Below are 13,599 nucleotides of genomic sequence, written 5' to 3' on the forward strand. Positions count from 1 at the left end.
CTACAAAAGGAATCTCCTGACGCTGTGGTTCATGGAGCTTGATTTCTAAGGAGAGAATCAGCATGTGGAAGCAAAGGCACCAAGAGTCTAAGCAAAAGTCCCAAATCCATAAAATGCACCACACAAGTCAAAACACAGGACACGGCCGGGCGCGGTGGCTCACACCTGTAATCCCAGCACTTTGGGAGGCTGAGGCAGGTGGCTCACCTGAGGTCAGGAATTCGAGACCAGCCTGGCCAACATGGTGAAACCCCATCTCTACTAAAAACACTAATTAGCCGGGCGTGGTGGTGGGCGCCTGTCATCCCAGCTACTTGGGAGGCTGAGGCAGGAGAATCGCTTGAACCTGGAGGCGGAGGCTGCAGTGAGCCGAGATCACGCCACTGCACTCCAGCCTGGGCAAGAAGAGCAAAACTCCATCTCAAAAAAAATAAAAATAAAAAAATAAAAACACCACAGGACACGGAACATCAGGTAAAACCACATTGCCTTTATTAGGCTAAAGAACAAAATCCAAAATAACTCAGAACAAACTAAGAACAGACAGGAAAATTACAGACTGAACCCCACTTGAGGAAAACTTCCCCACGGACTCACACTGGTGATGGGGCGAACGTTCACGACGAAGCCAGCAGTCCTTTCCAAGACTCTCTCGTCTTTTAGGGATCCTCAATACAAAACAACCCAACTAATCCAGGATATGTGTTCAAAACAGTCCATTTTCCCCCTCAAAAGGCGGGAAGGCCCACTTCAAACCTCCAGGAACACAACCCAAGTCATCCCAGTGTTAAACCTGGTGCTTCCGTTTTCTGCCTCAATCTGAGCGCTAACATAAAATCTTGGCAGACAACAATCTTTCTTCAAGAAAATTAACATTTAATGGTATAATCCCAAAAACATGTTCTACTTATTTACTTGGAAAAATAGAAGCTAGGGACCACTCTTTATCCCATGGCAGTCTATTCTATGAGAAAACAAGAACAATCATTGTTATGACTTTGAAAAATAGAACCTTTAAAAATACTTATATTGGTAAGTTTAAAAAAATATCATCAGTTAAAAACATTAAGGGGGCTTTCTTTTTCTACCTGTATTGGTTCAACTTCTGGTGAGACGTGTGCTGATAAAAAATCTAGAAGCTATGGCTTTTAGGGAATTAAAGAAAAGCAGCAAAATATAATTGATTTGGAAAGATTTTGGATAAGTGATCTGGAACAGGATTAAAAAGGCAAAGAGCTCTTGAAAATAAGCTACCCATAGTCAAGATAATCCAGGAAGGCAGAATGACGCCCTGTGAACCACTGTGGAAAGAACATCTAGAGATGGTCTGACCAGCTGTGCAGCCTCCAAAAAAAATCACTATCGCTCAGGTGCAGCCCAAAAAAAAAACCACCATCACTCAGGTGCAGCCTCCAAAAAAATCACTATCACTCAGGTGCAGCCTCCAAAAAAATCACTATCACTCAGCTGCAGCCTCCAAAAAAACCACCATCATTCAGCCTAAGGAGTCATCAGCGATCAGAAAGTGTCAAAAGTTTTCTCAGCCTCCCTCATGTTTTTTCTCTCCTTCAGGATTTTCACCCTCCTCACATCCCTAACTTTCTTACCCAAGCCTCAGCAATATAATGGTCTTTGGCTCTAGCTATCAGCGATAGCTGCAACAGCACAAATGATCCCTTCCTAGTCCTCTCAAGTTTCAACCTCCATTCTTCAGTGCTTCTGAATCTAGAATAAGAGCAAGATTTCCATTCGGCCCACCGGAAGGCAGTGGCTGCGCTGGCACCTCCCCGGCTTTCCATCCAGCCCACCGAAGGCAGTGGCTGCGCTGGCACCTCCCCGGCTTTCCATCCAGCCCACCAAAGGCAGTGGCTGCGCTGGCACCTCCCCGGCTCTGGCTGCAGGGCTCTGGCCTTCTGATATCTCACACACAGAGGCTCTGCTCTAAGGCCAACATTTCTGGCTCTCTCATCTTGGCCACATTTGGCCCATCCATGTTGACTGCTTTCTTGTGTGGGATTCAGGGAAACAGCTCCATAGCCTCAAACATTAATATCTGAAGATTTAGATCCCAGACGTTGTTGTGGTGTACACACCTCTAACCTCATTTAATTAGGCACAGATGACCACATTATGCAACTTTCCAACAGCTTTCTCCATCTACCCATGCTTGTCCAGCACCTCAGACCACATTTACCCCAAAGTATCTAATAGGCCACACCATAAAAGATTTTAGCTTTCAGTCAAACAAACAGCTTTCAGTCAAAACGATTAGACTGAGGTGGTAGAAGCTCACCAAAAGGGGAAAGGGAGTTTCCCAAGAACATGTACATTTGCTGGCCCCAGCAGTCTCAGAGGCCTGTCAGCCTGCAGGTCCCGTTCCAAGCACAGGGCATGCCAAGAGCAGCCCACTGAGGGCAGCGGAAGAGGGCTCAAACATTTGGGACCCAGACAATATATTTAGGAGGTGTGGCTCCAATAGGGAAGGAGGAGGAAAACCACGTTCTGGGCATCTCCCTGTCTATCCAAATACACTTGCGTAATGTGCACTTGGAGGAACCAAGTAGATGGGCTTCAGCACAGACTTCACTGCCCTTCCACACCAGGCAGAATCAGTCAACAGAAACAAGCAGGATTCCCAAAGAGAGAAAAGTTCAAAGATGAGACTATATACGCTGGCTAACATGGGAAAACACTAACTTCAACTGTTTCAAAGACAGGATTCCAAGCCAAAGCTTGTGTGACTGGATTGGAGGAAGAACTGCGCTTCAGGAGAAGAGTTAGAAATGTCGTTGTCATGGGCGATCAGGATAACAAGAGGCTTCATTCTCCCTCGCCTCTGTGACGCTCAATAACTTTCTGGGTGATCCAAGTTTTTTTATTATTATTTCTCTTTATTTCTGTGTGTGTGTGTATGGTTTTGTTTTGTTTTGGAGACAGAGTCTTGCTCTGTCACCCAGGCTGGAGTGCAGTGGCACCATCTTGGCTCACTGCCACCTCCGCCTCCTGGGTTCAAGGGATTCTCCTGCCTCAGCCTCCCAAGTAGCTGGGATTACAGGCGCCCACCACCATGCCTGGCTAATTTTTGTATTTTTAGTAGAGGCGGGGTTTCACCACGTTGGTCAGGCTGGTCTCAAACTCTTGGCCTCAAGTGATCCACCGGCCTCAGCCTCCCAAAGTGCTGAGATGACAGGCGTGAGCCACCGCGCCTTGCCTGGGTGATCCAAGTTTTAAGAACCAAGGTAGTCCTGCCGTTCAGGCAGTGATTCTAGCCTCTGACCCTCAGGCGGAAAGAGAGGTGTTACCAGAGTGTTTAGGGAGTGGACTATGAGATGCTCACAGTCCTAGCAGAGAGGCAAGAAAAGAGAAAATGTGGTTTTCTTAGCTGAAAACACTAAAATTCCACCCCCACAAGGGGTATTTATGAGTGACAGGGGGTGGGGCCTGGACATAAGCAATTTTCCCCTGAATCTAGCCACAGGATTACTGATGGTTGATGATCTGCTAGGCCATGTAGCTAAGTAGCTGAGGAGACAGGAGGCCAGGGCTTTAAAAGTTAGATCATGCTCAACAGCAAGTGCTAAGCATTAGCATTCTTTGATTTGAAATTCAAGTGTTGAATCCCCCGGGCAAGCTAACAGCGGAGATGGAACCACAACCACCAGGCGTGTGCGAGAAGTGGGCAGAAAACCTACCACACTCTTGTCACGTGAGGGTATGCTCTGTGGCTTGCTGGAGAGGCGGCGGAGGGAGGGCCCTGCCAACTGCGGCTCTCAGAGGAATACAAAGACTGTGGAGCACTGGTTCCAGTGAAGAATGTTCTTAAGAGGGACAGAGGTCAAGGTGATAAGGCTGTTGCTTTAGAAAGGAAGGTGTTTCCTACGCTTTCGCTTCTACATTCTGTGCAAATCTCTCTAATATGGCTATGACCAAAATGGATTAACATCAATTCCCAACAGCAGACATTTACAAAGTATCCTTTGTAAAAGGCTAGGTAATATTCATAGCATTCAAATAGGAGTAGCAGGGCCAGGCACTTACTCCCAGTAGGAAACTAATCTCAGTTGAGTTGGTATAGGCTTGAGTATTGTCCCGCTCCTCTCATCATCGTAACCCTAAAGGTGTTCCTTCCTTCAAAGGTAGATGGCAGGAAAGAGACTGACAACAGCTCCCAAAGAACTGGGCCACAGAATTTTCTGAGAAGATGAACACAGCAGAAACACTGCAGTTGATGCCATGGGTCTGCTTCCATCCCCATCAGTGTCTTCATGGACCCCATTGGGTCCAACAAGAAACTCCTCAGGGAGTAAGAAAAGTTAGGCTCAGATCTCCTTCCCACAGCCACAGCGACACCGGTGACGGCAGGACGTTGAGGGGATTTGTGACTGTAACTCTGCTTTTCGCTTTTCCTTAAGGAAATCAAAATTAAGATATTTCTCCACAAATTACCCATCAGCATGGCTCATTTCATGAAGGACTTGGCAAGCCACTTTGCTTCAGAACGGAAGGCAAATGCTATAGTATACCGGGAAGAAAAGGCCTCTGCGTATTACACTACCTCCTTCTTCTGCCCACTCCTCAGGGGCAAAACATTAGTTCTACATTTGAAAGACTAATTTTTTAAAAAATTAATAAAAATGACGATTTCCCTGTTGAGATCACGTGAACATAAACAGTGAAACAAAGCCCTGTTTCACTGGGGGGGTAAATGGATGCAGAGCAGCCTTCTAAGGTGCAGTCCCCCTCCTTCGTGTGGGTGAGTGACGTCACTTGGAGGACAGGCTGTTTTGGTTCCCCCAGTCCTAGGTCCTCTTGCCCCAGTTGTCTTTCCTTTGTAGCTGTCCTTAGGTTTAGTGTTGGGGTCACAATTTGGAATTCAATAGAGAGCTTCTGAAGGTAATGGGACAGAAGGAGAGGACGGGAAAGGAGGGTAAACATTAGTCTTCTTCATCCTCACTGATATCATAAGCTGCAGCCTTGTGCCTGGAGAGATTTGCTGGGGAGCAAGGTGGAGAAGTCTTGCCCGAGAAGGGCCATCGGAAAGAGGGGGAGGGGGAGCGCTCGTGAGTAGGGCTGCTGCTGGGGCTCTGCTTCGGGCTGATGGCCTGCAGCATCCGGCCCTTCCCCTCTTTCAGCATATGTTTCTGCAGAAACCGAAAGGAAGAGTCAGAGAAAAACCGTGGATCCTACTAAATCATCACTGAAGCCTCTGGGACTGGGATGTCTGTGCTGTACTATTTATTTAAGGGTTCTCACCTGCTGTCATCACCCGGGAAATTCCCCATTCTTCCCGAATAATCTAGTCTAGGATTATTCTCATCTATCCAAACACCTTCACAGACAGATCCTTCCTGATATCTAACCTAGGACTCACTTGCTCAATCTTGTATTTGGTTGAAAAGACTGCTACTCCCCAAAGACAGAACTCCCACCTTACCTGGGGTTCCTGCTGCAGCTACTTGTAGTGGAGGCTGCTTTCTTTTTATTGTTCTTTATTCTTTGCTTTCCTTCTATCTAAAATCATACCACAGATAAAAGCTGGGCAAGGCGACTTGCTTATCTTGTCACCAGATTTCAAGGTTGATAGCTGGCAAAATTATCTGGGAGAATGTGTAACGTCTTTCTGTAAAGATTTCAAAAACCTTGCTGGGGACAGCTGAAAGATAGTTCTGCCCAGATGAGGGGAGAGACTAGATAACTTCTTAATGTCGATGTCCCTTCCTGCTCGATGATTCTGTCATTCTCTCCGCAACACGGAACTCCCTACACTGTCCAGCGGGAAAGAACGTACCAGTGCCCCTTCCGGACCAAACATTTCCAGAAAACTTCCAATGAATTCTCGGGACTTCTCCTCCCACTTCTGAATGAGGTCAATGCTTTTCTCCTCCACCTTCTGAACAAATTCTTTTGACTTTTCCTCCACATCTTTCACTTTCTTCTTTACTTTGTCAACCCTCTCCTGCAAGTGGTATTTCTTCTCCTAGATACAGAAAGAACTCTTTTGAGAAATAATGCTCACCCTAAACTTCTCTACCATAAGCAAACGAAAAAACATGGCTCAAGCACTCAATTGACACTGTTTTCAGTCTAGAATTTTGCTTTGCTTTAACCTACCCCACTCATCATTAGCATAATAACAGATAAGATATGCTGTGGATGTACACATAAGAAGTGGTAATTCTAATATTGTGGGCATTTGGGAATAAACTAAAAATATAGGCTATACCCAGTAACAGGCATGTAGCCAAATAGAGTCAGAGTTTTAAAGATAAAACATAAACTTGGAACATAAACATGCCCAGCATGACCCAAACCTCATTCTAGACGGAGACACAGAGGCAGCTAAAAGATCACTGCACAATACTGCCATGAATAAACTAATTACAATAGATTGAAAGAGAAAATACTGGATCTTTTACTTAATTAATCTGCCTGTTGTGCTGGATTTTCCCCTCTATCACTGGCTTATTCTATTATCTTAAATGAGTTGTGTTTTTTGCTTTTTGTTCCTTTAGTATTTTAAGATCCATTTCCCATTTGCAAAATGATGACACTCGTTGGTCTTACCGACTTTGCTAAAGATAAGGAAAATGGTATAAACCCTCTGGTGGAAGGGAAGGGAGTATTTAGTCAAAGGAAAAGTATCCTTGGCCAGGCACAGTGGCTCATGCCTGTAATCCCAGCACTTTGGGAAGCCGAGGTGGGAGGACTGCTTGAGGCCAGGAACTTGAGAGCAGCCTGGACAACACAGCAAGACCTCATCTCTACTAAAAATAAAAATATAAAAAATAAGCTGGGTATGGTGGCCGGTGCCTGTAGTCCCAGCTACTCAGCAGGCTGAGATGGGAGGATCACTTGAGCCCGGAGGTCAAGGCTGCAGTGAGCTAAGATTGCGCCACTGTACTCTGGCCTGGGTGAGTGAGTGTGACTCTACCTCAAAGAAAGAAAAAGAAAAGTACTCTCATAATTTCCAGATCATAAAGAGGAAAGGGATTATGTTTAGAATTTTTAAACACCTGATTTTTATGGGAAAAATAAAGCTATAGTAAGTAAATTAATAAGAGCTAGGGTTTATCTGCCTAGATAAATCATATTTAGATGTAATCATTTTATCCATTCTTACAGCACAATTTACAGAGATGGGAGGAGGTCAGGGAGCATGGTAAACTGGTTATGTAGAAGACATTAAAGTTAGCAGCTTTCTTCTTTTTAAATCGATTTTATTGGGGTCTAATTTACATACAAAATGTATAGTGTTGGCTGGATACAGTGGCTCATGCCTGTAATCCCAGCACTTTGGGAGGCCAAGGGGGGGCCGATCGCTTGAGGCCAGGAGTTCGAGACCAGCCTGGCAAACATGGCAAAACCCCATCTCTGCTAAAAAAAAAAAATACAAAAATTAGCCAGGCCTGGTGGCACATGCCTGTAATCACAGCTATTCAGGAGGCTAAGGCACCAGGAGACAGAGGCCGCAGTGAGCCGAGATCACGCCACTGCATTCCACCCTGTCTCAAAAAAAAAAAAATATATATATATATATATATATATTTGCATGAGTTTTTTTGTTTGTCTGTTTGTTTAGAGATGGGGTCTCGCTATGTTACCCCCAGACTGGTCTCAAACTCCTGGCCTCAAGCAGTCCTCCCGCCTCAGCCTCCCAAAGTACTGGGATTACAGGCATGAACCACCATGCCCAGAAAAATATATACAGTTTCTAAAAGGCAATATTAAGCTAAGATAAACTTAACTTTCGTCAATCCAAATTTAAAACTCAGGTCTACGTGGGAAGTGGTGTGTCGGGTCTCCCTATCCACACGAGGAGAGGGTTCATAGCCTTTAGCAGGTTTCCAAAAGATCATACAACCAAAAAAGAAAAAGGAAGTTTAAGAGACACCGTTTTCCATTTATTAACGGAAATACTGTACTATATAAATCACTCATTTATTTAGTTGGCTGTACGGCTTTATACGAATGTGTTGGTACTACACCATAACGGCAGAAACTGTCTGTTTCATTCTTTTTGTGAACAGTTAACATAGTGGTAATTCATTCACTGAACTTTTGGGAGTGATCATTAGAGCCAACTGCAAAGCCAGTTCAGCTAAGATGGAGTGGGAGGCAACATGTATCCTACAGAGTCAGGCAACTCTGGGGTGAGGCTGGAACTCACGTTGATAAAGCTGACATTGAGCTCCTTTGCTGTGTAGCCCCTCTGCAGGTTCCGCCTCGCATACACATCATAATCCCGCACAATTCGGGTGATGATGTCTGATGTGGAGATGCCTTCTGTCCTCTGTGTTGGAGCAAACATGCCTAACTCAGAAACATACAGACAAACACTGTGAGGTTCTGGTTAGCTCAGGTATTAAGACTAAATGGAAACTGGGGGCAACATTCCTTTCCTCAAAAAGAAGAATCTGTTATTACTAAATGAAACTGAAAGATACTGATATACAGAAGGTAGACTGAATCAAAGGCCAGAGGTAAGGCAAAGAAGAGTTACATAGCCCCAATATTAAGAAAAATATGAGAAAGGTTTCCTGAAATTAAGAGAGATATCCAAAGTAGATGTTTAGACCAAGAATTGATGGATGTCATGAACTGACAACAAAGAATTGATGGGTGCTATGCTCATCTTTACCTTTTATCCAAAATGTGGCCTGAAAGAGGATGTTGAATTTCTAATGTACACATTTTCCTCTGTAAAGTAGCAACATGGCTGAACATCTGCAGCTGCCCGAGATCCCCTAAAGTGAGGAAGCACATCAGCTCACTCACCTGCCTCCTTGATGTGCTTATAAACATCATCACTTCCAGCAGATGAATAAGGAATATCATCATGGGCTACAAAATCAATCTGAAAATAAGGAAACATCATTAAAATCCATGATAACTGCCATTCAGGAAGACCCAGTCAATGTTCTCAGGCCCAGAAAAAGGACAATAGGCAGAGGCCAGGCCTCAGTGGACTTCGTATCTCTCTTTGCTTTGCTCATAAATTCTACAGTCTATTCACAAACCACCCAACCTAATAATTTATGGAGTATACGTATGAAGTTAGCCAGCTGCTTTTGTAGCTATTTCTCCTAGTCTACTAGGACTGTTACCCTCACTCTGTATACCAGTCATCTTGCTGTGGTCAATAGGGCCAGAGGGTTTGCTGGTGAATCGGTGAGTGGGTGGAGCCTAGGAAGGAAGGAAATCTCCCTGTCCTGGGTCTGGAAGGATTTGGTCAAATAAGGGTTTCTAAAAGTATGAGAAAGGCTGGGCGTGGTGGCTCACGCCTGTAATCCTAGCACTTTGGGAGGCCAAGGCGGGTGGATCACCAGGTCAGGAGTTCAAGACTAACCTGGCTAACACGGTGAAACCCTGTCTCTACTAAAAATACAAAAAAATTAGCCAGGCATAGTGGCAGGCGCCTGTAGTCCCAGCTACTTGGGAGGCTAAGGCAGGAGAATTGCTTGAACCCAGGAGGCAGAGGCTACAGTGAGCCGAAATCGCACCACTGCACTCCAGCCTGGGTGACAAAGCAAGACTCTGTCTCCAAAAAAAAAAAGTATGAGAAAGAGGTTACTCCTTTCTTAACTAGTTTCTCTCAGTCCGTGAGAAAAGAGGGAATATAAAAATAGCAACCACGAGCCCTTTGACTGGAATAGATACATCTATTCTCCTGAGAAATACAAACCCAAAGCCATAAAAGAAGTTTTATCCTCAGGATCTATCATTTTGCTACTTTTTTTTTTTTTTTTTTTTTTTTTTTTTTTTTTTTGAGACCGAGTCTCGCTGTGTTGCCCAGGCTGGAGTGCAGTGGCGCAGTCTCGGCTCACTGCAACCTCTGCCTCCTGGATTCAAGCGATTCTCCTGCCTCAGCCTCCCGAGTAGCTGGGATTACAGGCGCATGTCACCCCACCTGGCTAATCTTTGCATTTTTAGTAAAGACAGGGTTTCACCATGTTGGCCAGGCTGGTCACGAACTCCTGACCTCAAGTGATCCACCTGCCTCGGCCTCCGAAAGTGCTGGGATTACAGGCGTGAGCCACAGTGCCCGGCCATTTTACTGCTATGAATATCCTTTGCAAGGGCAAGAAGAATGATACTGGGGATCAATAATGTTGTTTGGAGATGTGCTAAACTTCACTTACTCCTTCCCGAATGGGCTACCAGCCTTTTGCTGATAATTACTAAGATCACTATACCATCCCCCAGAGACCACAGGAGTGTGAAGCATGTTCATTGGGACTATGTCAGAGACTCTCAGCCAGCATCTCAATTACTCATGAACAACTTGTCAGGGATCCATAGGCAGCAAAGTAAAGAACAGGAGGCCGGGCGGATCACCTGAGGTCAGGAGTTCAAGACCAGGCTGGCCAAAATGGCGAAACCCTGTCTCTACTAAAAATACAAGAAATTAGCCGGGCATGGTGGCACGCACCTGTAATCCCAGCTACTTGGGAAGCTGAGGCAGAAGAATCACTTGAACCCGGGAGGCGGAGGTTGCAGTGATCCAAGATCGCGCCATTGCACTCCAGCCCGGGCAACAGAGCGAAACTCTGTCTCAAAAAAAAAAAGAATGGGGCAAGCAAAACTCAAGGTTGAGTATATATTGTTAACAAAGAGAAAAGGGGAGTTAGAAATTCTCTAACTTCATACTTCTGTCTGGGCCTGTGGGCTGTGATGCTGAGAATAAACTTGCTTACCACCTTTGGTGCCACTGGCTGCTAAGTGTTGATGTAGAAAAGCCAGAGAATTATAAAAGGTCTGTCCTAATCCTCAATAGTTTTAATAAATATCCCCTCTTCAGGCCTACCCACGTATTGCTTTAGAAGCACTTTGGCTGCCTTTATTCCTTCTGCCTCACTGAACAATTTACCTACGACATTCCACGCGCCCCTGTAGAGAACTGACAACATGCCTGCTGTTTCCTCAGGCTTGGGGACCTCTAACCTGGCCTAATCAATCCTTCTCATCTTTTATACCCACCTTTTGCAGGAAACCTGTGGCTTTTTTTTTTTTAAAGTAGAGACAGGGTCTCGATATGTTGCCCAGGCTGGTCTTGAACTCCTGGGCTCAAGCGATCCTCCCACCTTGGCCTCCCAAAGTGCTGGGATTACAAGCATGAGCCACTGCACCTGGCTGAAATCTGTTACTTTAATGTGGGAGAATTAAAAGGACGTAAGGGGTTGATAATAACTTACTAAGAAACAGTGAGAAATATCCTTGATTTCTGATTCCACCCAATTTCTAGCCTAAGATCAAAGCCCTGAAATGAAACTTAAGCCAAGAAAAGGCTATGTTAATCCGTCTTATTTCCTGGTAATGTGACCGTCTTCAGAGTTCACCTGGGGCTATGGATATTCTCAGGAGACTGGCATGTTCTAAGGGTAGACGTGCCTATGGTGTGGGGGGAAGGTCGCGTAACTGGTGAGTTCAGTTCCCAGCCCTGCCAATGGTGTAACTTGCAGCAAGTTCAGTTCCCAGCCCTGCCAATGGTGGAACTTGGAGCAGGTTATTTGGTTTCTCTAGGCCTTGTTACTCATATGTAGAGTGGAAATGACAAACACACCACGGGATTGTTGTGGGCAGAAAATGGAACAGAATGGATGTAAAACTGCTTGCAAACCATCCAGCCCCATATAAACGTCAGGGATGACTATTATCACTAGTGATATCACTGTCATCTCCTACGAAACTTACATAAGAGGTAGAGGTAAAACAGGGCTAGTGGAAAACCAGCCTACGTGCCAGCAGCCTTGAGAGTTGAGGGGATTCTGGAACAATGAATGGGAATATGTGTCCGGTTTCTTACCCGGTGTTCGGCCAGGAATTCAGGTGTCAGCGTCCAGGGCGCATTCCTCACCACCTCATCCACGTAGCGGCAGTGCTGGACTGCATCATAGCGCTCATTCTCGTTCATCACCGTGAAGCCTTTGAAGTTGTGTGTGAGCTCATCACTGCAAACTGAGTTCACCACATCATAAATTGTGGGTCGGAGTCCTCTTTGCTTAGCAACTCCTCAGCCACCAACCTCTCCCATCTTCTCCCACTGCTTAGGACTGCAACCATCTTCCCCAACTGGAGGAAGGTCTTCTAAAGGTAGTTGAACCTGGGTAACAACGCTTTTCCTAATGCAGCATATACCTTCAGGAGCAACACTCACTAAATAGTATGTTCATACTTTGGAGAAGGGACGGTACAACAGGTGACCAAGATCTTTGACTCTGAAATAAACCTGCTGTGCATGTCTGCATCAATTAAGTCCTTAAACATGTTTTCCTGTTTTATTCACACTGGACTGGACCACCTAACATTTCCTTGGCAGACTTTTGTACTCCAGTTGGTTCAAAATGGTAAACTGAAATCTAAAGCAAATGTTTTTAAAGTGGACAACAGAAGCCATTGTTGCTCCTGTGACCGCAGAAACTCAGCTAAAGACAGTGAGATAAATGTCAGACATCACAGTCAATGAGCTTGAAGCTCCTCTCTCCAGGTTTAGTTTGCTGGTACTCCATATACTTCACGTGTTTTAGAGAGGCTGTACTACATCCTTCATTTAAAAACGGAAACAAGAGCCAGTGTACTCAGGTTATAAAGACAGAAGAGAAAGACAGGTTCTACTGTCATCTTTTTTTGCATAGCACCTGAAGTCATAAAATGTTTTCTTACCTCCCACAATGAGGTACGTATTAGGGAAAAGGTTCTTTGCTTGCATCAGAGCTCGGGCGTGACCAGAGTGAAATAAGTCAAATATTCCATCGGCATAAACTCTCACAGGTCGCTCACCTAGATCCAAATGAAAGAATTGATCAAAAATACTTTTTATTTTTATTTTTATTTTTGAGACCAAGTCTCACTCTGTTGCCCAGGCTGGAGTGCAGTGGCGTGATCTCGGCTCACTGCAACTTCCGCTTCCTGGGTTCAAGTGATTCTCCTGCCTGAGCCTCCCAAGCAGCTGGGATTACAGGTGCATGTAATCACGCCTGGCTAATTTTTGTTTTTAGTAGAGACGGGGTTTTTCCTTGTTGGCCAGGCTGGTCTCGAACTCCTGTTCTCAAATGATCCGCCAGCCTCAGCCTCCCAAAATGCTGGAATTACAGGTGTGAGCCACCGCGCCAAGCCACAAAAATACACTGATTCGATATCTTGTACTTGGCAAATGGAAATGGCCCTGTGTGACAGTTCCATGACTGCATACTCCTTTCTTTTTTTTTTTTTATTTTTTTCTTGAGACAGAGTCTCACTCTGTCGCCCAGGCTGGAGTGCAGTGGCGCAATCTCGGCTCACTACAACCTCCGCCTCCTGGATTCAAGCAATTCTCCTGTCTCAGCCTCCTGAGTAGCTGGAACTACAGGTGCCCGCCACCACGCCCAGCTAATTTTTTGTATTTTTTCTTAGTAGAGACCGGGTTTCACCGTGTTAGACAGGATGGTCTCGATCTCCTGACCTCGATCCACCGCCTCGGCCTCCCAAAGTGCTGGGATTACAGGCGTGAGCCAACGCGCCCAGCCCAACTGCATACTCCTTTCTTTAGGTGTTTTCTGGTTATTCACTCTGATTTTGGGGGTAGGTTGGGTTATGAAAAATAACTTGACTATAAGGACCTTT

At 45.3% G+C, this 13,599-nt stretch overlaps 1 protein-coding gene across 4 annotated transcripts in view; it reads right to left on the bottom strand.

The window, feature by feature from the left end:
- The window catches only part of PCYT1A (phosphate cytidylyltransferase 1A, choline), a 47,286-nt gene that overhangs the window by 2,128 nt on the left and 31,559 nt on the right, over positions 1-13,599 (bottom strand). For 2 of the 4 annotated variants that reach the window (XR_009209229.1, XR_009209230.1), the window contains exons 4-9: positions 12,661-12,777; positions 11,804-11,955; positions 8,776-8,854; positions 8,168-8,310; positions 5,789-5,977; positions 4,039-5,141 (exon numbers count right to left, since the gene is read on the bottom strand). Coding sequence is in view for 1 of the 4 variants with exons in the window: in XM_058426204.1 (XP_058282187.1) it covers positions 4,935-5,141; positions 5,789-5,977; positions 8,168-8,310; positions 8,776-8,854; positions 11,804-11,955; positions 12,661-12,777 (887 nt within the window). In the remaining 3 variants the exon portion in view is untranslated. Of the gene's footprint in view, positions 1-470; positions 5,142-5,788; positions 5,978-8,167; positions 8,311-8,775; positions 8,855-11,803; positions 11,956-12,660; positions 12,778-13,599 lie in introns of those variants that run through there. The other 2 variants (XR_009209228.1, XM_058426204.1) reach the window with 2 other exon arrangements.

Source organism: Hylobates moloch, unplaced genomic scaffold (assembly GCF_009828535.3).
Source record: "Hylobates moloch isolate HMO894 unplaced genomic scaffold, HMol_V3 SCAFFOLD_13, whole genome shotgun sequence".
Lineage (NCBI taxonomy): Eukaryota > Metazoa > Chordata > Mammalia > Primates > Hylobatidae > Hylobates > Hylobates moloch.